Source organism: Theropithecus gelada, chromosome 6, assembly GCF_003255815.1.
Source record: "Theropithecus gelada isolate Dixy chromosome 6, Tgel_1.0, whole genome shotgun sequence".
Classification (NCBI taxonomy): domain Eukaryota; kingdom Metazoa; phylum Chordata; class Mammalia; order Primates; family Cercopithecidae; genus Theropithecus; species Theropithecus gelada.
The window spans coordinates 173,216,588-173,243,357 of NC_037673.1; the positions used below are offsets into that span (position 1 = coordinate 173,216,588).

General features: G+C 42.5%; 1 protein-coding gene across 3 annotated transcripts in view; it reads right to left on the reverse strand.

The window, feature by feature from the left end:
- UIMC1 (ubiquitin interaction motif containing 1) overlaps positions 1-26,770 on the reverse strand; it is a 99,367-nt gene that overhangs the window by 68,042 nt on the left and 4,555 nt on the right. For all 3 annotated transcript variants that reach the window (XM_025387570.1, XM_025387569.1, XM_025387568.1), the window contains 2 exons: positions 10,801-10,955; positions 3,423-3,507 (listed from right to left, as the gene is read on the reverse strand). In XM_025387570.1, the coding sequence (XP_025243355.1) occupies positions 3,423-3,507; positions 10,801-10,947 (232 nt within the window). In that variant the 5' untranslated portion in view covers positions 10,948-10,955. The remainder of the gene's footprint in view (positions 1-3,422; positions 3,508-10,800; positions 10,956-26,770) is intronic.

Sequence of the window (26,770 nt, forward strand, 5' to 3'; positions counted from 1 at the left end):
TCACAAAAGAAAGATAAACCAGAAATAGGCTGCGCATGGTGGCTCACGCCTGTAATCCCAGCACTTTGGGAGATTGCAGCACGCAGATCACCAAAGGCCAGGAGTTCGACACCAGCCTGGACAACATGGCGAAAGCCTGTCTCTACCAAAAACACAAAAATTAGCCGGGCATGGTGGCATGCGCTTATAGTCCCAGCTACTCTGGAGACTGAGACAGGAGAATCCCTTGAACTCAGGAGGCAAGCCAAGATCACACTACTGCACTCTAGCCTGAGTGACACAGAGACTCTCTGGTCTCACAAAAAAAAAAAAAAAAGAAAAGAAAAAGAAAGAAAGAAAGATAAACCAGAAACTAATGCAAACGATTACCTATCAGTGGTTGAGAACAGAGTGAAGGGCACAAGAGAGGAAATGACACTTCTTTGACTATATTTTTTTGTGTAACTTTGACATATGGAATCACACAAATCTTAAACATGTTTTAGTAATACGAAATCAACAAGTACAGGGGATCACTAAAATTGAATCCAAACATAAAAAATGCACCCAACTGAATTTGAAATGACCTTAATGAAAATGAAAACTATCAGAATCTGTAGGATGCAACAAAAGCCACATTTATAGTGAAATTTATAGTTTTCCATGCTCATATAAGGCAAAATTTTAAAATCAGTAATCCGAGTTTCCCACCTTAAAATGCTAGAATATAAAGAGTAAAATTAACCCAAGTAAGGAGAAAGAAAAAAAACATAAAGAACAGAAAGAAATCAATAAAATGAAAGATGGGCATACAACACAGAAAAAATTAAACAAAAAATTAATTCTGGTCGGGCGCAGTGGCTCATGCCAGCACTTTGGGAGGCCAAGGCGGGCGGATCACAAGGTCAGGAGATCGAGACCATCCTGGCTAACACAGTGAAACCTCATCTCAACTAAAAAAATACAAAAAAATCAGCCAGGGCGTCTCTCTCTGTCGCCCAGGCTGGAGTGCAGTGGCATGATCTCGGCTCACTGCAACCTCCGCCTCCCAGGTACAAGTGATTCTCCTGCCTCAGCCTCCTGAGTAGCTGGGATTATAGGTGCCCGCCACCAGGCCTGGCTAATTTTTGTATTTTTAGTAGAGACGAGGTTTCACCATGTTGGCCAGCCTGGTCTCAAACTCCTGACCTCAGGTGATCCGCACGTCTCGGCCTCCCAAAGTGCTGGGATCACAGGCATGAGCCACTGCACAAGGCCAAGTCTGGCAACTTCTATCACGCATTCTCAACAAGAGTGGTACCATTCCCAAGTGGACAAAAATTGGTTCTTGGAGGTCAAAAAAAAAAAATCTTATGTATAAAATACAGACATACAATCAGTACATAAACAGAACACATAGCATATCTGTGGTATTAAAATATCATGGGGATGGCAATGGTTAGAGGGAAAAATAGTCTAAAAAGGCGCCTCAGGAGAATAACAATGAAAAATAGGGCCAGTGCAGTGGCTCATGCCTATAATTGCTCAAGTCCAGGTGGTCGAGGCTGCAGTGAGCCAAGATCACACCAATGCATTCCAGCATAGGTGACAAAGCGAGACCCTGTCTCAAAAAAAAAAAAAAAAAAAAAGAAAGAAAGAAAGAAAGAAAAGAAGAAAACAAATTTTTAAAAATAGTTGGGTGTGGTGATGCACACCTATAGTCCCAGCTACTCAGGAGGCAGAGGTGGGAGAATCACTTGAGCCCAGCAGTTCAAGACCAGCCTGGGCAACATAGTGAGATCTTGTCTGGACAAATAATAAAAAACTAGCTGGGTGTGGTGGTATACACCTGTGGTCCTAGCTACTTGGGAGGCTGAGGTCGGAGGATCGCTTGTGCCCCGGAGGCAGAGGTTGTAGTGAGCTACTGCATTCCAACCTGGGCAACAGAGGGAGACCCTGTCTCAAAAAGAAAGAAAAAAAAAAGTTAGCTGGGTATGGTGATGCATGCCTGTTAGTCCCAGCTACTCAGGAGGCTAAGGCTGGAGGACCACTTGAGCCTAGGAGGTTGAGACTACAGTGTGCTGCACCCACACCACTATATTCCAGCCTGGGTGGCAGAGTGGGACCCTGTCTCAAAAAATAGTAATAATAAATAAATAATAAAATTAAATTTATACAGGAATGCAAAGGACCCAGATTAAAACAATTTTTAAAATAAAGTTGGAAGAATTATACTACCTGATTTTAAGATATTATAAAACTACAGTAATCAAGACAGTGTGGTATGGCATAATGACAAACATAAATAAATGGAAAAGAACAGAAAATTCAAAAATAGACCCATGCATTGATTTTCAACACAAGGAAAGGACAGTCTTTTCAACAAATGGTACAAGAATGATTGGATACCCATATGGAAAAAAAAATGAACCTTAACTCTTACCTTGCACCATATACAAAAACTCAAAATGGATTAGAAATCTAAATGCTAAAGCTAAAACTACAAAATTTCCAGAAGAAAATAGGTGGAAATCTTCATAACCTTAGTGTAGTCAAAGATTTCTTAGGACACAGAAAGAAAAAAACCATAAAAGAGAAAAAAATGGACCACATCAAAGTTTAAAACTTCTGTTCTGGCCAGGCGTGGTGGCTCATGCCTATAATCCCAGCACTTTGGGAGGCTGAGGCGGGTGGATCGCTTGAGGTCAGGAGCTAGAGATTAGCCTGGCAAACATTAGCAGGGTGTAGTGACGTGTGCCTATAGGTCTAGCTACTCAGGAGGCTGAGGCGGGAGAATCGTATGAACCCGGGAGGCAGAGCTTGCAGTGAGCCAAGATCACACCAGTGCACTCAGCCTGGGCGACAGAGCACGACTCAATCTCAAAAAAAAAAAAAGAAATCATAAAAACAGATTTTGCTGCTCAGTAAGATTCAGAATGGGGGGCTAACTGGTGGCTGGCGCCTGTAATCCCAACACTGGGAGGCCCAAACTGGAGGACTGCTTGAGGCCAGGAGTTTGAGATGAGCCTGGACAACACAGCAGGACCCTGTGTAAAAAAAAAAAATTAAAATTAGCCAGGCGTTGTGGGGCATACTTGGGAAGCTGAGACAGGAGAATCACTTGAGCCAATGAGTTCAAGGCTGCAGTGAACTATGATCATACCATACCCCTACACTCAAGCCTGGGTGACACAGTGAGATTCTGTCTCTAAAAAAATAATAAATTTAAAAAAAATTTTTTTAAGATTCAGAATGACCACTTCTGGATTCCACTTAAGATACAGGAAACTGAAAAAAGTTATTCTTCCAATCCTTACGACAATAGCAACAAAAACTGATAAATTCACAACTTTTCTTGAATCTATCACAGAGCTAAGAATGCAAGATAATCAACTAGCCCAAAATGTATCAGTTCTATGACTATTACAATTCCCAAACCATTCTCAACAAAAATGAAAACATACGTGCAATTTTTCTTTTGGCCAAACACTTTGCTCTATTCGACGGTTTTGTCTTCATTTTCTGCAATCCATTTTCCTCCTTTGGTTCCTGTTGCAAAACAAGAAATATGATCAGTGTGGCTGCCACTAAAAGTAGTAATTTCTCTCTCTTCTACCTCCTCTATGGCTAAGAGAGGCCTCTGAGGAATTGATGATTGTTATAAATATGCACATAAAACATCAGAAGATTCTTTTCAGTACAAAAAGGAAAACATAAGATCTAGAACCAATAAAAACCATTAAAAACAAAAACGTGTGATATATTGGCATTATTATCTGTCATATAAACAGTCACACAAAAACCAGTCTATCTCTAAAATACCAGTAAGCATCACCTGAGATCAGAGTAGCTTGATTGAAGATTTAAAAAAACAATAATAATGTTTAAACTCAGTGTTTATTCATTTATTTTAAATCACTCTTTCGACACTGGATAGTAAAGGAAAGGAAAAAGAGGGTAAATGAAAAACCCTATAGAAGCAAAAGTGAACCAAATACACCAACCCTACATCCCACCCTAAAATTTAATAAGAAACACAAAATAATCAAGAAAACAAAAAATAAAAGAGAAAGAAATAAAAGGCCAGGCACAGTGGCTCATGCCTGTAATCCCAACACTTTGAAGTGGGAGAATAGCTTGAGGCCAGTTCAAAACCATCCTGGGGAATGTAGAGAGATCCTGTCCTTACCCCTCCCAAAAAACATTCTTTTTAAATAAAAAAAAAAAAAATTATTTTTTCTTTAATTAGCCAGGCATGGTCCTAGCTATTCAGGAGGCTGGAGCAGATGGATCACTTGAACCCAGGACTTCCAGGCTGCAGCAAGCTAAGATCGCACTACTGTATTCCAGCCTGCGAGACAAAGCAACATCCCATCTCTAAAAATAAATAAATAAAAATAAAACTGGGCAAAGCGTTTGAACAGAATTTCTCTGAAAATGAAGATATAGAAATGTCCAAGAAGTACATGAAAAGATGCCCAACATCATTAGTCATCAGGGAAATACAAATCAAAATCACAATAAGGTATCACTTCACACCCACTAGGATAATTAAAATAATTTGTTTCAAATCAGAAAATAAGCATTGGCAAGGATTAGAAAAACTGGAACCCTAGTACACTGTTGGTGGGAATATAAAACAGTGCCACCACTGTGGACAAAAAAGAAATTAGGTGCTGATACACACTACAAAATGAATGTACCTTGAAAATACATAATTGAAAGAAGCCAGACAAAAGGCCACACATATATCATATAATTCCATTTATAAGACATGCCCAGAATGGGCAAATCCATATAGAAAGTAGATTAGCGGTTGTCAAGGGCTAGGGGTTTAGGGGAAAATGGAGAGTAACTGCTAATGAAAATGGGTTTTTTTCTGGGGGGTAATGAAAATGTTCTAGGCCGCTGCTACTGGGCCATGCAGACTGGCAGAGTATAGTGTGGTGTAAGGCTGGTGAGGGCAGTAGCCATGGAGGGTGGAAAATGTTTTAAAATTAACTGTGGGCCAGGTGCAGTGGCTCACACCTGTAATTCCAGCACTTTGGGAGGCCCAGGTGGGCGGATCACCTGAGGTCAGAAGTTCGAGACCAGCCTGGCTAACATGGTGAAACCCAATCTCTACTAAAAATACAAAAATTAGCCAGGCATGGTGGCATATGCCTGTAATCCCAGCTACTCAGGAGGCTGAGGCATGAGAATCAACTGAACCCAGGAGGCAGAGGTTGCAGTGAGCCAAGATCGCACCACTGCACTACAGCCTAAGGCAACAGAGTAAGACTGTCTCAAAAAAAAAAAAAAAAAAAAGAGAAGTAAGACAAATTCACAATTACTCTCAAAGACTTCAATAGCCTCAAAATATTTGTAGAACAGACAGAAAACCAATAAATATAAAGTAGATTGGAACAACACTATCATCAAACTTTATCAGATTGACATTTACAGAAATCACTATCCAAAATGTGCATTCTTCTGTAGTACACACAGAATATTCTGGGCCATAAAACAAGTTTGACTAAGTTTAAAAATGATGAAAATCATATAAAGTACATACTATTAATGGAGACTGCAGTGAGCCAAGATCACATCACTGTGCCACTGCACTCCAGCCTGGATGACAAAGCAAGACTCTGTCTCAAAAAAACAAAAAAAAACAAACAAAAACAAAGGCCAGGTGCAGTGGCTCACGCCTGTAATCCCAACACTTTAGAAGGCCAAGGTGGGCAGATCATCTGAGGTCAGGAGTTCGAGACCAGCCTGGCCAACATGGTAAAACCCCCCCTCTACTAAAAATACAAAAATTCACAGGTGTGGTGGCAGGCACCTTTAATCCCAGTTACTCCGCAGGCTGAGGCAGGCAGAATCACTTGAACCAGGAGGCGGAGGTTGCAGTGAGCCGCTATCATGCCATTGCACTCCAGCTTGGGCAACAAAGCAAGACTCCATCTCAAAAAAATGCATATTAAAAAAATAAAAATAAATAAAACAAAAAACAAACAAATGTGTTCCTAAGATGATTCCAACTGCTTTTTTCTATTCTAAAGCAGAAAAAAAGGCTTTTTTCCATATACAACAATACTAAGACACTACAAGAATATGAAATACATATTAAAAATCAGTTGGTAGGCCGGGCGCGGTGGCTCACGCCTGTAATCCCAGCACTTTGGGAGGCTGAGGCAGGTGGGTCACAAGGTCAGGAGATCAAGACCATCCTGGCTAACATGGTGAAACCCCATCTCTACTAAAAATAAAAAAAAAAAATTAGCCAGGCGTGGTAATGGGCGCCGGTAGTCCCAGCTACTCAGGAGGCTGAAGCAGGAGAATGGCGTGAACCCAGGAGGTGGAGTTTGCAATGAGCAGAGATCACGCCACTGCACTCCAGCCTGGGCAACAGAGGGAGACTCCAGCCTGGGCGACAGAGCGAGATTCCATCTCAAAAAAACAAAAAAAATCAGTTGGTAGCCCAGTTTTACGGGAGATTTTTAGGAAACCCTGTAAAACAAATAATTCCTATACTATTTAAATTGTGGTAGGACATAGAAAAAAATAATAAGCTTTCCTTCTCTTTTATACCATAACCCTAATATTAACATCTGATGAAGGCCATAGCCCCCCCCAAAAAAAACTTTATAAAGCCAATGGCACTAGGAGTACAAATGCAAAACTCCTAAATAATATATTGAGAAAAAAAATCAATATTATATTAACATAACACATCATGACCAAGCATGATTTATTCCAGAAATGCAAAGATGTTCCAACATTAGAAAATACTAATCCAATATATAATATTAGTTGATTAAAGGAGAAAAACTACTCCATCATCTTGCTAAATAAAGGGTATTTGATTAAACATAATTCCTAAAACTACTACTAGTAAATAAGCAATTAAAGGATAGTTCCGGGCCGGGCGCGGTGGCTCAAGCCTGTAATCCCAGCACTTTGGGAGGCCGAGACGGGCGGATCACGAGGTTAGGAGATCGAGACCATCCTGGCTGACACGGTGAAACCCCGTCTCTACTAAAAAAAATACAAAAAAAAAACTAGCCGGGCGAGGTGGCGGGCGCCTGTAGTCCCAGCTACTCGGGAGGCTGAGGCAGGAGAATGGCATGAACCCGGGAGGCGGAGCTTGCAGTGAGCTGAGATCCGGCCACTGCACTCCAGCCTGGGCGGCAGAGCGAGACTCCGAGCAAAAAAAAAAAAAAAAAAAAAAAAAAAAAGGATAGTTCCTTAACATAAAAACAGAAATATGAAACAAATAGCAAAACATCAGAAATAAAAGATGTGCTCTATTGCTAGTATCAATCAACATTATTCTGGAAGCCACAGCTAAAGCAATGAAAACAAAACAGAAAAAGGTATAAGTGCTAGAAAGAAACAGAAAAAAATGGTCGTTATCAGCAGAGATAAATGCCTACCTAAAATACCCAAGACAATCAACTGAACAATTATAAAAATATGTGACAGATTAATGGAAGAAAAAAATCCAGAGACACACCCATTTATAAACAAGATTTTAGTTTATGATAAAGGGAAAATTTCAAATATCTGGGGAATTGAGAGATTACTGGAAAATACTGGTAGACATGTCTAATCACCAGTACTTAGTTTTTCAAAATATATGTATGCTATTTAGGGATACATGTAAATGTGGTAAAACTGTAAGGAGAAATATGGGAAGATAAAACAAACAGTGGTTACCTTCAGAAAGGTAGAAAAGAGCTGGGTGAGGTGGCTCACGCCTGTAATCCCACTACTTCGGGAGGCCAAGGCGGACGGATCACCTGAGGTCAGGAGTTCGAGACCAGCCTGGCCAACATGGTGAAACCTCATCTCTACTAAAAATACAAAAATTAGTGAGGCGTGGTGGCGCATGCCTGTAATCCCAGCTACTCAGGAGGCTGAGGCAGGAGAATTGCTTGAGCCTGGGAGGCGGAGGTTGCAGTGAGCTGAGATTGCGCCACTACACTCCAGCCTGGGCAACAGAGCAGGACTCTATCTCAAAAAAAAAAAAAAAAAGTAAGTTGGAAAAGAATGCATTTGGGGAGGGACACACTAAGAGAAGAGGGATTCTCAGGTGGTAACTACAAATGTTCACATTAATTTTTAAAACTATGCATTTATATTTTATGCACATTTCTGTATGTATAACATATATGACATATGACATACATATGTGCTGTTATAGAAAGGTCTCCAGGAAATTCTGTAATGGTTAATTTTAGGTATCAGTTTGACTGGAGTAAGAAATACCCAGAGAACTAGTAAAGTATTATTTTCTGGTGTGTCTGTGCGGGTGTTTGCAGAGGAGATTGGAGTGTGAGTCTCAGTGACTAAGTGGGGAAGATCTGCTCTCAATGTGGGTGAACACCACTCAACTGGCTGGGGAGCTAAACAGAATAAAAACATAGGAAAGGCAAATTTATCTCTCTCCTGGAGCTGGGACACATTATTCTTCTCCTACCCTTGGACATCAGAACTCCAGGCTCTCCAGGCCTTGGATTTCAGGCCTTACACTCAGCACCCCTTACCCCTTGTTCTCAGGCCTTCAGACTTGCACTGAGCCATACTACTGGCATCCCAGGGTATCCAGCTTGCAAACAGCCTATTGTGGGGAGTTTTCATTCTCCATAATTACATGAGCCAATTCCCCTAATAAATTCCGTCCGTCCGTCCGTCTGTCCGTCCATCCATGCATCCATCCATCCATCCATCCATCCATCCACCCATCCATCCGCCCATCCTATTAGTTCTATGTCTCTGGAGGACCTAACACAGACATTAAGTGGGAAAAAAGCAAAACAGTTTCTACAGTATGATTTGTTTCCTGTAAAAATCTCTACTGATACTGTATACGTAAAAATTTTTTTCCAAGGACATAGAAGAAATTATTGCCTTCGGATCACACGGATGACATCAAGAAATTATTTTAAAAATGAAAAAGAAATTATTTCTTATGGTTAAATGTCTGTAGTATACATTTTCATTTCATACTTTTCTAAACTGTTTTGTTATGGCTTGGTTTTTTTTTTAAACATCTATGTATACAACTTTTTTAACATATCCGTATCTATTTGTGTATTTAATATTTTTATTTTTGTTAATATTAAGATGATATCCAAGTAATACAACTGTTTTGTTTTCTTTCTTTTTCAGATGGAGTGCAATGGTACAATCATAGCTCACTGCAGTCTCAAATTCCTTGAACTCCTAGGCTCAAGCAATTCTCCCACCTGCCTCAGCTTCCCAGGTATCTGGGATTACAGGCGCATGCCACCATGCCCAGCTAAGTTTTGTACTTTTTGTAGAGACAGGGTCTTTCTGTGTTGCTCAGGCTGGTCTCAAATGCCTGGCCTCAAGCAATCCTCCTGTCTCAGCTTCCCGAAGCACTGGGATTATAGGCATGAGTCACCAGGGATGTACCTAGCCCTTGTTTTCTTCTCTATACTTTTATGCACTTAAGATGAACTATATAGACAAAAGTCCTAATTAAAAACTAAACTATAAGGAACGTGGTTTGGTTTTGTTTTGTTTTTGAGACAGAGTCTCCCTCTGTCACCCAGGCTGGAGTGCAGTGGTGCGACCTCAGCTCACTGCAACCTCCACCTCTGGGATTCAAGCAATTCTCCTGCCTCAGCCTCCTGAGTGGCTGGGACTACAGGCACGTTCCACCACACCCGGCTAATTTTTGGTATTTTTAGTAGAGACGGGCTTTGACCAGGTTAGCCAGGATGGTCTCAATCTCCTGACTTTGTGATACGCTCGCCTCAGCCTCCCAAAGTGCTGGGATTATAGGCATGAGCTGCCATACCCGGCCAAGAAACGTTTTTTAAAAACCAATAAAGATGTAAAGAAATGCTCAATCTTGCTAACCAAAAATATGTCATTTTTTGGCCAGATGCAGTGGCTCACACCTGTAAACCCAGCACTTCAGGAGGCCAAGGCAGGATTGCTTGAGGCTGGGAGTTCGAAACCATCCTGGGCAACATGGCGAAATCCCATCTCTACAAAAAAAATACAAAAATTAGCCAGGCGTAATGGCTCGCACCTGTAGTCCCAGCTACATGGGGGCTGAGGTGGGACCAGGAGAAGGAAGCTGGAGTGAGCTGAGCTAACACCAAACTCCAGCCTACATGACCAGAGGGAGAACCTGGCTCCAGAAAAAAAAAAAAAAAAAAAAAAAAAAAAGTACAGGAGAAAGATAAGAAAATCTGAAGGAAAAAACAATGAGTTAATTCACTGCCTTTGAGATGAGACCTGAAGGCAGGTAGAAAACTCCAATAAACAAATGGAAATACAGGATAAAGGAAAAAGGTTACAATCTTTATTCTGGAGAATAAAGCTTTCTAAAAAGCTAAAAATGTCATATAGCTCTGCTGTCTAATACAATTGACACTAGCCTTATGTGTCTTTAATCACTTGAAATGTGACTAGTGCAACAGAGAAGTTGATTTTTAATTTCAGTTATTTTTAAACAGCTATAGGTGACTAGGTGCTATTATATCTAGAATATATCAAAAGATTTAAAAACATTCACATGTTTTTCCTCTCACTTTCTAGACATATCAAAACTAAGATTTTCAATTGATTTAGATTATTCAAATAGTTCCAAAATGCCACTTTGGATTACTATATCACAAAACTGAAGAACTATGATCCATCCTCAACTAAGCAACAGGATTACTTCCTTAAGTAATTCTTAACTCCATTTACAAAGTAAAACAAAGTTGAGTAAAAATTTCATGGTTTTGGTGAGCTGGCATTAAGGTGACGTCAGTCACGAAACATACTCCCCATGGTTAAAGAAGCATAGTTTGAGAGCTACAGCTCTACTTTACTTACCTCTCCATCACTATCAGATATCACAATGAATGCATCCTCAAGTCTACGCTTCCTCTTCACACTGAAAGAACTGGTAGTTTCCACATCCTTCTTCTCCAGGTTCCGAGATTCGGAGACTTCTTTAACTTTTTTCTTTCTCCGTGGCATCCTTTTGTCTAGAATAAAAGGACAATAATTTTGTCTAGAATAAAAAGATCAAAATTTACTTAAAGTTTTCTAGAAGCTATTCAACTTAGTCTTTTATTTGTGACGGTATCGCTTTGTTGCCCAAGGTGGAGTGCAGTGGCACGATCTTGGCTCACTGCAACCGCTGCCTCTCAATTCAAGCAATCCTCCTGCCTCAGCCTCCCGAGTAGCTGGGACTACAGGCACGTGCCACCACACTGGTTAATTTTTGTATTTTTAGTACAGATAGGGTTTCACCATGTTGGCCAGGCTGGTCTCAAACTCCTGACCTCAGGTGATCCACCGCCTCAGCCTCCCATAGTGCTGGGATTACAGACATGAGCCACCACACCCAGCCTAATTTTTGTATTTTTGTAGAGAAGGGGTTTCACCATGTTGGTCAGGCTGGTATTGAACTCCTGACCTCAGGTGATCTGCCCACCTTGGCCTCCCAAAGTGTTGGGGTTACAGGAGTGAGCCACCGTGCCCAGCCTCAATTTAATCTTGTAAAAGGAAAAGATAACCCTATTTAACAGAAGTAAAACTGGATTTCTTAACTAGTCTATTACTTATTAAAAATACAGAGGAATTTTTTTTAGAAAAATATAGGGGAAAAATGTTTTTTTTCTATAGAGGGAAACACAGACCAGGCACAGTGGCTCACACCTGTAATCCCAGCACTTTGGGAAGCTGAGGCGGGTGGATCATTTGACGTGAGGAGTTACAGACCAGCCTGGCCAACATGGGGAAACCGTGTCTCTACTAAAAATACAAAAATTGGCCAGGCATGGTAGCACATGCCTGTAATTCCAGCTACTCTACTAAGGAGACTGAGGCAGGAGAATCACTTGAACCCAGGAGGCAGAGGCTGCAGTGAGCAGAGATCACGCCACTGCATTCCAGCCTGGGCGACAAGAGGGAAATTCTGTCTCAAAAACAAACAAACAAAAAAACTATATAAATATACAAATCTCATTCTCCATGGTGAAATTTCAGTATCAATAATATAGAAATGTATCCTAGTTCTTTAAACATCAATTTAGATAACTGCTTTCCTTGACTACATATTATAATTTACTTACAAGTTTTTCTTCTTTTTTGAGACGAGGTCTCGCTCTGTTGGCCAGGCTAGAGTGCATGATCGTAGCTCACAATCGCCTCGTCTTCCTTGGCTCAAGCAACCCTCCCACACCTCAGCTTCCTGTGCAGCTGGGGCCACAGGGGTGTGCCAGCATACCTGGCTAATTTACTTTTTATTCCTTGTAAGATAGGATCTCACTATGTTACCTAGGTTAAGATTTTTTAAATACCAAATGCCTCAACCTGATAAAGAACATCTACAAAAATCCCGTAACTAATAAGCTAACGTCATATTTAAAGGTAAAAGACTAAATGCTTTCTCCTTTCAACAAGGAGCAAAACAAGAAAGTTTCCTTTCAGCTGGACACAGTGGTTCACCCCTGTAATCCCAACACTTTGGGAGGCCAAGGCAGGAGGATCACTTAAGGTCAAGGAACTTGAGACCATCCTATGCAATGTTTTTTTTTTTTTTTTTTTTTTTTTTGTAGAGACAAGACACGGCATCCTGTCTCTACAGGATGGAAGGCCGAGGTGGGCTGATCACCTGAGGTCAGGAGTTCAAGCCCAGCCTGGCCAACATGGTAAAACCCCATCTCTACTAAAAATACAAAAATTAGCTGGGTGTGGTGGCGTGCGACTGTAATCCCAGCTACTCCAGAGGCTGAGGCAGGAGAATCACTTGAACTCAGGAGGCGGAGGTTGCAGTGAGCTGAGATTGTGCCACTGCACTCCAGCCTGGGTGCCAGAGTGAGACTTCATCTCAAAAAAAAAAAAAAAAAAAAAGTTAGCAAGGCACAGTGTTGAGCACCTACAGTCTCAGCTACTCAAGAGGCTGAGGCAGGACGACAGCTTGAGTGTGTCTGAAACTGCCATGAGCTATGATCATGCCAATGAACTTCAGCCTAGGCAACTGGGCAACAGAGCAAGACCCTGTCTCAAAAAGAAAAAAAGAGGCTGGGCACAGTGGCTCACCCCTATAATCCCAGTACTTTGGGAGGCCAAGGCGGGAGGATGGCTTGAGCCCACAAGTTAAGATACCAGCCTCATCAACATAGCAAGACCCTGTCTCTACAAAAAATAAAAAAATTAGCTGAACAATGGTGGCAAGCCTGTGGTCCCAGTCACTGCAGCCTGGGCAACAGGGCGAGGTTGTCTCAAAAAAAACAATGTCTGCTTTCATCATTGAACATTATACTTAGGGTTCTAGGCAGAACAATTAAGCAAACAGAAATAAAAGATATTCAACTTAGAAAGAAGTAAAACTATTATGATTTGCAGATGACATGACCTGTGTTCAAAAAAAAACAAAACACTAAGAAACACATTAAAAAACTATCACAGGCCAGGTGCAGTGACTCACACTTGTAATCCCAGCACTTCGGGAGGCTGAGGCAGGCGGATCACTTGAGGTCAGGAGTTTGAGACTAGCCTGGCCCATACGGTGAAACCCCGTCTCTACTAAAAATATAAAACATTAGCCGGGCGTGGTGGCAGGCGCCTGTAGTCTCAGCTACTCAGGAGGCTGAGGCAGGAGAACGGCATGAACATGGCAGGCGGAGCTTGCAGTGAGCTAAGATGGTGCCACTGCACTCCAGCCTGGGCAACAGAGTGAGACTCTGTCTCAAAAAAAAAAAAAAAAAAAATACAAAAATTAGCCAGGCGTGCTGGCAGGTACCTGTAATCCCAGCTACTTGGGAGGCTGAGGCAGGAGAATTGCTTAAACCCGGGAGGTGGAGGTTGCAGTGACCCAAGATCGTGCTATTAGGCACTCCAGCCTGGGCAACAAGAGTGAAACTCCATCTCAAAACAACAACAACAAAAAAACTATTATAACTAATCAACAGTTCATCAAGGTTCATCTTGCCTTGTATCAATGCAGGAAACAAGTCAACACACAAAAATCAATTGCATTCCTATATGCTAGCCCTAAACAATCAAAACTGAAATTTTAAAAATGTTATTTCTGGCCAGGCACAGTGGCTCATGTCTATAATCCCAGCACTTTAGGAGGCTGAGGTGGGTGTATCACCTGAGGTGAGGAGCTCAAGACCAGCCTGGCCAACATGGTTGCAGTGAGCCAAGATCACACCACTGCCCTCCAGCCTGGGTGACAGAGCGAGACCCTGTCTCAAAAAATAATAATAAAATAAAAATAAAAATTAGCCAGGCATAGCAGCTAATGCCTGCAGTCCCAGCTACTTGGCAGGCTAAGGAGGAGGGATCGCCTAAGCCCAGAAGGTTGAGGCTGCAGGCCGGGCGCAGTGGCTTACGTCTGTAATCCCAGCACTTTGGGAGGCCAAGGCAGGCGGATCACGAGTTCAGGAAATCGAGACCATCCTGGCTAACATGGTGAAACCCCGTCTCTACTGAAAAATACAAAAAATTAGCCGGGCATCGTGGCGGGCGCCTGTAGTCCCAGCTACTCGGGAGGCTGAGGCAGGAGAATGGCGTGAACCCGGGAGGCGGAGCTTGCAGTGAGCCGAGATCGCGCCACCGCACTCCAACCTGGGCAACAGAGCAAGACTCCGTCTCAAAAAAAAAAAAAAAAAAGAAGGTTGAGGCTGCAGTAAGCTGTGATCACACCATTGTACTCCAGCCTGGGCAACAGAGCAAGGCCCTGTTTCCAAAAAAAAAGAAAAAGACATCAAATGCAAAAGTAACCCGGCACAGTGGGCTGTAATCCCAACACTCTAAGAGGCCGAGACTGGTGGATCACTTGAGTCACAGTGGACTATAATCCCAGTCTGTAATCCCAACACTCTGAGAGGCCGAGACTGGTGGATCACTTGAGCCTGGGAGTCTGAGACGAGCCCAGAAAACATGGCAAAACCCTATACAAAAAAATACAAAATTTAGCCAGATGTGGTGGCGTACCTGTAGTCCCAGCTAGTTGGGAGGCTTAGGTGGGAGGATGGAGGATCAATTGAGCCTAGGGTGTCAAGGCTGCAGTGAACCAAGATCCACGCCACAGTACTCCAGCCTGGGTGACAGACTAAGCCCCTGTCTAAAAAAATATTAAAAAATACTCAAATCATTAGTCATGAGGGAAACACAAATCAAAACCACAATGAAATACCACTTTATACCCATTCTGATGGCTGGCTATTTTAAAAATAATGGAAAATAACTAGTGTTGGTGAGGATGCTGGAGAAACTGGAACTCTAGTACATTGTATTATTGATACGAATGTAAAATGGTGTAGCCACTATGGGGAAACAAAAGGAATGAAGTATTAATATATGCTACAACATGGATGAACCTTGAAAACATGCCAAGCGAAAGAAGCCAGACATAAAAGGCACATACTGTGTGATTCTATTTATATGAAACATCTAGAATAAGCAAATCCATAGGCAGAAAGCAGATTAGTGATTACCAGAAGATGGAGTAGGGGAAAATGTACAATGACTGCTTAACGGATATAAGGTTTATTTTGGGGGTGATAGAAATGTTTTGGAATTAGAAAGTGGTGATAATTGTACAACACTGTGAATTTACAAAAAACCACTAAATTATACACTTAAAATGATTGAAATGGTAGATTTTGTTAGGTGATTTTTTTTTTTTTTGAGACAGAGTCTCACTCTGTTGCCAGGCTGGAGTGCAGTGGCACCATCTCAGTTCACCAAAGCCTCCACCTCCCGGGTTCAAGCAATTCTCCTGCCTCAGCCTCCCAAGTAGCTGGGGCTACAGGCATGTGCCACCACGCCCCACTAATTTTTGTATTTTTAGTAGATATGGGGTTTCACCATGTTGGCCAAGATGGTACGGATCTCTTAACCTCGTGATCCACCTGCCTTGGCCTCCCAAAGTGCTGAGATTACAGGCTGAGCCACCACACCTCCGGCCTGTTAGGTGAATTTCACCTCAATTTTTAAAAAAGGGGAGCCCCAGATGATTTTATTTTACAGCCAGAGCAGAGAATCACTGACTCAATCACAGATTTAAATAAAGCCACCTTAACTTTGTTACAAACTTCTCAAACCATTCAATTACTCCTAAGGGAGCTGTTTTATCTTATTATCAGAAGTAGTCTGCACAATACGAGCATTAAGGTTTTTCTAAAAAAACACTTAAGGGATAAAAAATTCTAAATTAAGGGATAGTGACAACGTACACACCCAGATGCTTACAATTTACAAAATCATTCCCCTTCATAAAACTAGACACACAAACGTCTTTTTCTGTGCTTAATGCATATTTTTAATGACTAAAGAACAAGAAATTACAAAAATCAAAAAATTAGCCAGGGGCAGTGGCTCAAGTATGTAATCTCAGTACTTTGGGAGGCCAAGGTGAGAGGATCATCTGAAGACAAGAGTTTGAGATCAGCCTGGACAACATGGTGAAACCCCATCTCTATTAAAAATACAAAAATTAGCTGGGTATGGAGGTGCATGCCTGCAGTTCCAGCTACTGGAGAGGCTGAGGCAGGAGGATTGCTTGAACCCAGGGGATGGAGGTTGCAGTGAAGCGAGATCACACCACTGCACTCCAGCCAGTCAACAGACCAAGACCCTGTCTCAAAAAAAAAAAAGAAATATACATTTTTAACTTTTGTATTTCAATATAGTTGACAGAATATTTACTGCATATGCAATGCAGAACTAGCTAGTTATTATTTAAGTCCATATAAATTCATGCTAACGCAGTAACATCTCACTAGATAACTGGATATGAGCCATCCACTATGGTCCAAATGTCTGTGTCCCTCCAAAATTCATATGCTGACATCTAATCCCCAATGTGTTGGTAAGAAATGGGGCCTGGGGCCGGGCACGGTGGCTCACGCCTGTAATCCCAGCACTTTGGGAGGCCGAGGCAGGCAGATCATAAGGTCAGGAGATCGAGACCATCCTGGCTAACACGGTGAAACCCCGTCTCTACTAAAAATACAAAAATATTAGCCGGGCATGGTGGCGGGCGCCTGTAGTCCCAGCTAGTTGGGCAGAAGAAGGGCGTGAACCCGGGAGGTGGACCTTGCAGTGAGTGGAGATCACGCCACTGCACTCCAGCCTGGGCAACAGAGCGAGACTCCGTTTCAAAACAAACAAACAAACAAATGGGGCCCTAGGGAAGTGACTAGGTCATGAAGACACAGCACTCATGAAAGGGACTAGTGCCCTTATAAGAGAGGCCTAAGAGAGCTTGTTTGACCCTTTTACCCTTCTGCCATGTGAGGATGCAGCAAGAAGGTCCCATCTTTTAAGCAGAGAGCAAGCCCTCATCAGGCACCTTGATCTTAGATTTACCAGACTTCAGAACTGTGAGCAAAAAAATTACATTGTTTATAAATTACCCAGTCGAAGATATTCTGTTACAGCAGCAGGAAAAGACTAAAAACCTATCAAGTTACCATTACACAAATTAAAACACAAATAAGATGACATATTTGTACTTCCTAAAAAAAATTAATTTTTATATTAATTTGCAAGAAGTGAATTTTCTAAACTCCAAACTATAAGAGAAATGGAAAAAACACAAATACAACTTTGTACAAACGTTGCCATATTTCTAATAAAAATAGATTTTATATTTATGTTTTTGTTTTTTGAGATAGGGTCTTGCTCTGTTGCCTTGGCTTGAGTGCAGTGTGTATGATCACAGCTTGCTGCAACCTCTAACTCTTAGGTTCAAGCAATCCTTCTGCCCCAGCTTCCCAGGAAGGTAGGACTACAAGAGTACACTATCACACTCAGCTAATTTTTTTTTAAAGAGATGGGGGTCTTGCTATGTTGCCCAGGCTGGTCTTGAACTCCTGGCCTCAAACGATCCTCCTGCCTTGGCCTCCCAAAATGCTAGGATTATAGGCATGAGCCATCATGACTGATCAAGTCCTCAGTTTTAACAATTCACCAGCCGGGCGCGGTGGCTCATGCCTGTAATCCCAGCACTTTGGGAGGCCGAGGCGGGCGGATCACGAGGTCAGGAGATCGAGACCATCCTGGCTAACACGGTGAAACCCCGTCTCTACTAAAAATACAAAAAAATGCTGGGCGAGGTGGCGGGTGCCTGTAGTCCCAGCTACTCGGGAGGCTGAGGCAGGAGAATGGCGTGAACCCAGGAGGCGGAGCTTGCAGTGAGCCGATATCGCGCCACTGCACTCCAGCCGGGGAGACAGAGCGAGACTCCGCCTCAAAAAAAAAAAAAAAAAAAAAATTCACTTTACTCTACCTTTTTAGATTCAGGTCTGTTACTATCATAATGAACACTACCCAAAGAACAAATCTCTTTGGGGAGAAACAGCAAAGACAACTGAGGGGAAAGAATATGAAACCTGGCAAATTGAGAAGACAGATCTGACCAGCCTGGGCAACATAGAAAGACCGCCTCTCAATCACCTGAGGTCGGCGGTTCAAGACCAGCCTGACCAACATGGAGAAATCCCACCTCTACTAAAAATACAAAATTAGCCAGGCATGGTGGTGCCACTGCATTCCAGCCTGGGCAACAAGAATGAAACTTTGTCTCAAAAAAAAAAAAAAAAAAAAGAACGACCCCATCTCTCCAAAAACTTTTAAAAATTAGCCGGGTGTAGTGATGCATGCCTATAGTCCCAGCTACTCTTTTTTTTTTTTTTTTTTTTTGAGACGGAGTCTCGCTGTGCTCCCAGGCTGGAGTGCAGTGGCGTGATCTCGGCTCACTGCAAGCTCCGCCTCCCGGGTTCATGCCATTCTCCTGCCTCAGCCTCCCAAGTAGCTGAGACTACAGGCGCCCGCCACCACGCCCGGCTAGTTTTTTGTATTTTTAGTAGAGACGGGGTTTCACCATGTTAGCCAGGATAGTCTCGATCTCCTGACCTCGTGATCCACCCGCCTCGGCCTCCCAAAGTGCTGGGATTACAGGCTTGAGCCACCGCGCCCGGCCCCAGCTACTCTTAAGAGACTGAGGTGCAATGATCACCTGAGCCTAGGGAGGTGGAGGCTGCACTGAGCCATGATGGTGCCACTGCACTCTAGCCTGGGCAACAGAGTGAGATCTCATCTCAAAAGAAAAGATAGATCTTAGATTAATACTTAGAGAACTGCCAGCCGAGAGTTCTTAATCTGTCAATCCCAAAGCCCTTAAAGAATCTATAGATTGGTTTCAGGGGATTAACTAAAATTGTGTGTAAAATTGGTTTTTTCTGTATCTTCCTTGGAAAAATTTTTATAATTTTTATTGAATTCTCAAAGGAGCTAAAGACCCAAAAGAGTGTAGAACTACCAAGATTTGGCCAGGAATAGTGGTGCATGCCTGTAATCTCAGCACTTTGAGGGGCCGAGGCAGAAGGATCACTTGAACTCAAGCATTCAAGATGAGCCTCAGCAACACAGTGAGACCCTGTCTCAATTTAAAAAAAAAAAAAGGTGACTTTGAGTAAATAAAGCTCTCTTTTTTTTTTTTTTTTTTTTTTAAGACGGAGTCTCACTCTGTCGCCCAGGCTGAAGTGCAGTGGCACAATCTCAGCTCACTACAAGCTCCATCTCCCAGGTTCATGCCATTCTCCTGCCTCAGCCTACCGATTAGCTGGGACTACAGGCGCACACCACCACGCCCAGCTAATTTTTGTTGTATTTTTTTTTAGCAGAGACAGGGTTTCACCATGTTAGCCAGGATTGTCTCGATCTCCTGACCTCGTGATCCACCCACCTCGGCCTCCCAAAGTGCTGGGATTGCAGGCATGAGTCACCATGCCCAGCCTGAATAAAGCTTTCTTAGGACATAAAGAAAATTTTTAATTTGATAAATTTGACATCACTGAAACTTAAAACTTCTGCTCTTTAAAAAAAAAAAAAAGACCATTAAGAAGCCACAGAATGACAGTCTGGGCAAAATAGCAATGCTTTGTCTCTATAAAAAAAAAAAAAAAAAAAAATTTTATTTAGCTGGGTATGGTGGCACACACCTGTAGTTTCAACTACTCAGAAGGCTGAAGTAGAAAGATCTCCTGAGCCAGGGAGGTCAAAGCTGCAATGAGATGTGGTCACGCTACTGCACTCCAGCCTAGGCAACAGAGTAAGACCCTGTATCAAAAAAGAAAACAAAAAGCAGCCATAGAATGGAAGAAAATACGTGCAATACATTTATCTTGCAAAAGACTTATATCCAGAATATATAAAGAATTCTTGGGCCAGACATGGTGGCCCACGCCTGTAATCCCAGCACTTTGGGAGGCTGAGGCAGGTGGATCACATGAGGTCAGGAGTTCGAGACCAGCCTAGCCAACATGGCAAAACCCCATCTCTACTAAAAATACAAAAGTCAGCTGGGCATGGTGGTGTGCACCTATAATCCCAGCTACTGGGGAGGCTGAGGCATGAGAATCACTTGAACCCAGGAGACAGAGGTTGAGCCAAGATTGTGCCACTGCACTCCCGCCTGGGCAACAGAGCAAGATTCCATCTCAAAAAAAAAAAAAAATTATTGGCCAGGTGCAGTAGCTCATGCCTGTAATCCCAGCACTTTATGAGGCCAACACGACTCACCACAATCTCAACCTCCTGGACTTAAGCAATTCTTCCATCTCAACCTCCCAAGTAGCTAGGACCACAGGCATGTGCCACCACACCCAGCTAATTTACTTTTTATTTTTTGTAGAGACAAGGTCTCACTATATTGCCCAGACTGGTCTCGAACTCCTGGGCTCAAGTGATCCTCCCACCTTGGTCTCCCAAAGTGCTGGGATTACAGGTGTGAGCCACCACGCCCAGGCACAAATATTTTCTTACCTTTTAAAAACATATCTAGGATGGGTGTGGTGGCTCACGCCTGTAATGCCAGCACTTTGGGAGGCCAAGGTGGGCGGATCACAAGGTCAGGAGATCGAGACCATCCTGGCTAACACAGTGAAACCCCGTCTCTACTAAAAAATACAAAAAATTAGCCGGGCGTGGTGGTGCACGCCTGTAGTCCCAGCTACTCGGAGGCTGAGGCAGGAGAACGGCGTGAACCCAGGAGGCAGAGCTTGCAGTGAGCCGAGATCCCGCCACTGCACTCCAGCCTGGGCCACAAAGCGAGACTCCATCTCAAAAAAAAAAAAAAAACAAAACTCTACTGATAATTTTTAAAGCACAACCACAATACATGTATATTTATTTTTTAACTATATGAATACTAATGTATGTATTTTGTATACTGGAAAACATACAAAAATCTGCCAGGCATGGTGGCTCATGCCTGTAATCCCAGCACATTGGGAGGCTGAGGCAGGGGGACAGGAGTTTGACACCAGCCTGGTCAACATGGTGAAACCCCGTCTCTACTAAAAATACAAAAATTAGCCGAGCATGGTGGCAGGCACTTGTAGTCCCAGCTACTTGGGAGGCTCAGGCAGGAGAAACTGCTTGCACCCAGAAAGTGGAAGTTGCAGTGAGCCGAGATCACACCACTGTAGTCCAGCCTGGGTGACAAGAGTGAAACTCAATCTCAAAAAAAAGAAAGCATACAAAAATCAAAGTGTAAAAGGAATGAAATAGTAAAAAACACCCGGGTAATGCAGCATAAACATGATAAACACTGGGAGGCTGGCTATGTCACTTTACATCTCTAAGTGGATTCCAAAAATTACACTCCAGCCCGAACAACACACTGAGACCCTATCTCAAAAGAAAAAATAAAAAAAGACAAACTAATTTTTAAAAGAAACAAGAGATATTAACAAACTTCACAAAAGCAGATATACTAAAGGTCAATAAGGAAAAATAAACAGATGTTCAATATCATTAGTCATCAAGAAATTACAAATTAAATTCACAATGATTTAACACTGCATATCCATTAGAATGGCTAAAATTGAAAATAGTGACAATACAAAAGTGGGCAGGAATGCAGAGTATAATGAACCTCTCATATATTGCTAATGGGAATGTAAAATGGCATAACCACTTTGGAAAACTGGCAGTTTCTTTAAAAAAAAAAAAAAGTATAACTATCATGTAAGCCAGTCATTCTGTTGCGGGAATCAGGAGACTAGAGAGACCAATGGGTGGAACAGGAGGATTTTATTTAGGTGGCCACTAGCCCAGCAGATTAACATCTAAAGGCTGAGCCCAGAACAAAGACAGGGCTTGACTTTTTACACACACTTCTCTGAAAGGGAGTTGGCTAGTTTGAATGGTGTGGTGGGAAAATGACAGCGCAAAACTCATGGGGCAGGCAAGCAGGCTTACAGAAGCAGAACAAAGGTAGTTAATTAAATTGTGACAGCTCTCACAACCAAGGCATAGCTTGTGATCTTGCAGCCGCACTGTAGGGAAAACAGGAACTTACAAAACTTGTGAAACACAGGTGTTTGTAGAAATAATTATGAGAAAGGAATTTGTTTTTTTCTTTTCTTATCTTTGCTCCAGGGTGGCGGGGGGCAGCACAGTGTGTTGGGAGAGTCTCTGAAGCTCATTCCTTTGGGCTCTGGCTTTTCAGATAGTGTTATCAAGGCTCTGTCAAGGCCCAGACCATTGCTGGCCTTGGAGTGAGTCAGCCAAGTACAGGAAAACTTGTTTTTCTCTTTTTAACTTCTGCTTCAATTCCACTACTATTGACTACCCAGTAGAAATGAAAACATCACCACCCAAGAACTTGTATATGTTCACAACAGCTCTTTCCATAATGTCAAACACCAAAGACAACCCAAATATCATCAACAGATGAAACGACAACTTGTGGGCTGGGCACGGTGCCTCACACTTGTAATCCCAGCACTTTGGGAGGCCGAAGTGGGCAGAATGCTTGAGGACAAGGATTTGAGACCAGTCTGACCAACACAGTGAAACCCCGTCTTTACCAAAAATACAAAAATTAGCTGGGCGTGGTGACACGCACCTGTAATCCTGAGGTAGGAGAACTGCTTAAACTCAGGAGCCGAGATCGCACCACTGCACTCCAGCCTGGGCAACAGAAAAAGACTCTGTCTCAAAAAAAAAAAAAAAAAGGTCAGGCACGGTGGCTCACGCCTGTAATCCTAGCACTTTGGGAGGCCAAGGCAGGCAAATCACCTAAGGTCGAGAGTTCAAGACCAGCCTGACCAACATCTCTACTAAAAATACAAAATTAGCCAGGCGTGGTGGTACATGTCTGTAATCCCAGCTACTCAGGAGGCTGAGGCAGGAGAATCACTTGAACCCAGGAGGCAGAGGTTGTGGTGAGCCAAGATCATGCCATTGCACTCTGGCCTGGGCAACAAGAGTGAAACTCCATCTCAAAAAAAAAGAAAACAAACAAACAAAAAACTTAATTATATAAACCTTAGAATAATTTAGTGTGGTGAATTTATATATATTTTCCTTCTTTATTTAAAATTCCTACAAGTCTGTACTCATTTTATAATTTAAAAATAATGTTCAGGCTGGGTGCAATGTCTCACGCCTGTAATTCCAGCACTTCGGGCGGCCAAGGCAGGAGGACTATTTGAGCTGGGGGTTTGAGACTAGCCTGGGCAACCTGGCCAGACCCCATCTCTACAAAAAATAATTAAAAATCAGTCAGGCATGGGGTTGCATACCTTGTCTCAGCTACTCAGGAGGCTGAAGTGGGAGGATAACTTGTGCGTGGGAGATCAAGGCTGCAGTGAGTGTGATTGTGCTACTGCACTCTAGACTGGGTGACAGAGCGAGATCCTGTCTCAGAAAAAAATAATAATAATAATCCTCAAAAAAACTTGCAGCATTTTTGTTTTCTAGGATGTATTTTAGTTTTTAGCATATATGTCTCATACATTTTATTAAATTTAATGTTTGTGGGTACATAGGTGTATATATTTATGGGATACACGAGATGCTTTGATACAGGTATGCAATATGTAATAATCAGATCATAAAAAATAGGGTATCCATTCCCTCAAGCATTTACCCTTTGTGTTACAAACAATCCAATTATACTCTTTTATTTTAAAATGTACAATTACAGGTCGGGTGCAGTGGCTCACACCTGTAATCCCAACACTTTGGGCAGACCACGAGGTTGGGAGATTGAGACCATCCTGGTTAACATGGTGAAACGCCGTCTCTACTAAAAATACAAAAAAAATTAACCGGACGCGGTGGCGGGTGCCTGTAGTCTCAGCTACGTGGAAGGCTGAGGCAGAATGGCGTGAACCTGGGAAGCAGAGCTTGCAGTGAGCGGAGACAGCACCACTGCACTCCAGCTTGGGCAAAAGCGTGAGACTCCGTCTCATAAAAAAAAAAAAAAAGTACAATTACATTATTATTGACTATAGTCATCCTATTGTGCTATCAAATACTGGGTCTTACTGATTCTATTTTTTTTTTCTGGTACCCACTAACCATCCCCACCTCTCCATCATCCACCACTACCCTTCCCAGTCTCTAGTGACCATCCTTCTACCCTTTATCTCCATTAGCTCAACTGTTTTGATTTTTAGATCCCACAAATAAGTGAGAACACGCAATGTTTGTCTTTCTGTGCCTGGCTTATTTCACTTAACATCATGACCTCTAGTTTCATCCATGTTGTTACAAATGACAGGATCTCATTCATTTTTATGGCTGAATAGTACTCCATTATGTATAAGTACCATATTTTCTTTATCTATTCATCTGCTGATGGACACTTAGTTGATTCCATATCTTGGCTATTGTAAACAGTGCTACAACAAACCTGGGAGTGCAGATATCTCTTCAATATAGTGATTTCCTTTCTTTTGGATACATACCCAGCAGTGGGACTGCTGGATCATACAGTAACTCTACTTTTACTTTTTTGTTTTGTTTTGTTTTTTGAGATGGAGTCTCGTTCTGTAGCCCAGGCTGGAGTGCAGTGGTGTGATCTTGGCTCACTGCAAGCTCCACCTCCCAGGTTCATGCCACTCTCCTGCCTCAGCCTGCCGAGTAGCTGGGATACAGGCGGCCACCACCATGCCTGGCTAATTTTTTACATTTTTAGTAGAGACGGGGTTTCACTGTGTTAGTCAGGATGGTCTCGATCTCCTGACCCCATCATCTGCCCACCTCGGCCTCCCAAAGTGCTGGGATTACAGGCATGAGCCACTGCGCCCGGTCTTTTAGTTTTTTGAGGAACCTCCAAACTGTTCTCCATAGTGGTGGTACTAGTTTACATTCCCACCAACAGTGTACAAGGGTTCCCTCTACCCCACATCCTTGCCAGCATTTCCTACTACCTGTTTTTGGATATAAGCCATTTGAACTGCGGTGAGATATTTCACTGTAGCTGTGACTTCCATTTCTCTGATGACCAATGATGTTGAGCGCCTTTTCATATGCCTGTTTTCCACTTGCATGTTTTTTGTTTGTTTGTTTTTGAGACAGAGTTTCATTCTTATTGCCCAGGCTGGAGTGCAGTGGCACAATCGCGGCTCACTGCAACCTCTGCCTCCCAGGTTCAAGTGATTCTCCTGCCTCAGCCTCCTGAGTAGCTGGGATTACAAGCAGGCACCACCACTCCCAGCTAATTTTATATTTTCAGTAGAGATGGGGTTTCTCCATGTTGGTCAGGCTAGTCTCGAACTCCCAACCTCAGGTGATCCACCTGCCTCGGACTCCCAAAGTGCTGGGATTACAGGCATGAGCTACCGTGCCTGGCCTGCATGTCTTCTTTGAAGTAATGTCTATTCAAATCTTTTGTCCATTTTTAAAATTGGATTATTAGATTTTTTTTCCTATAGAGTTCAGTTCCTTATATATTCTGGTTATTAATCCTTTGTCAGATGGGTAGTTTGCAAATATTTTCTCCTATTCTGTGGGTTATCTCTTCACTTTATTGTTTCCTTTGCTGTGCAGAAGCTTTCTAACGTCATGTGATCCCATTTGTCCATTTTTGCTTTGGTTGCCTGTGGTTATGGGATATTACTCAAGAAGTTTTTGCCCAGACCAATGTCCTAGAGAGTTTCCCCAAAGTTTTCTTGCACTAATTTCATAGTTTGAGGTCTCATATTTAATACATTTAATACATTTTTATTTGATTTTTGTATATTGCAAGAGATGGAGGCCTAGTTTCATTCTTCTGCATGTAGATATCCAGTTTTCTAAGCACTATCTATTGAAGAGATTGTCTTTTCCCCAGCGTATGTTCTTTTTTTTTTTTTTTTTTTTTTTTTTTTTGAGACAGAGTCTCGCTTAGTCGCCCAGGCTGGAGTGCAGTGGCGCGATCTCGGCTCACTGCAATCTCCGCCTCCCGGGTTCACGCCATTCTCCTGCCTCAGCCTCCCGAGTAGCTGGGACTACAGGCGCCCGCCGCCTCGCCCGGCTAATTTTTTTTTGCATTTTTAGTAGAGACGGGGTTTCACCATGTTAGCCAGGATGGTCTCGACCTCCTGACCTCGTGATCCGCCCGCCTCGGCCTCCCAAAGTGCTGGGATTACAGGCGTGAGCCACCGCGCCCGGCCTCCCCAGCGTATGTTCTTGGCAACTTTGTGGAAAATGAGTTCACTGCAGGTGTGTGGATAGATTTATACATAAGTTGTTTTATGGGGTTTTATTTTTTGAATAACTAGTGAAAGAAATCAAAGAACTAAATAACTAGAGACACACCATCCCACGGGTTGGAAGTCTCAACATAGTAAACGTATCAATTCTCCCCAAACTGATCCTAGGTGTTTTTTTTTTAATTCAACCTTTGGGAGCACAGAACATTATCTTAGGTTTAATGCAATTCCTATAAAAATTCCACTAAGACTTTTTATAGACACAGACAAGCTTATTCTAAATGTATATGGAAATGCATGGGCCCCAGAACAGCTTAAACAATCTTGACAAAGAATAAAGTGAGGGC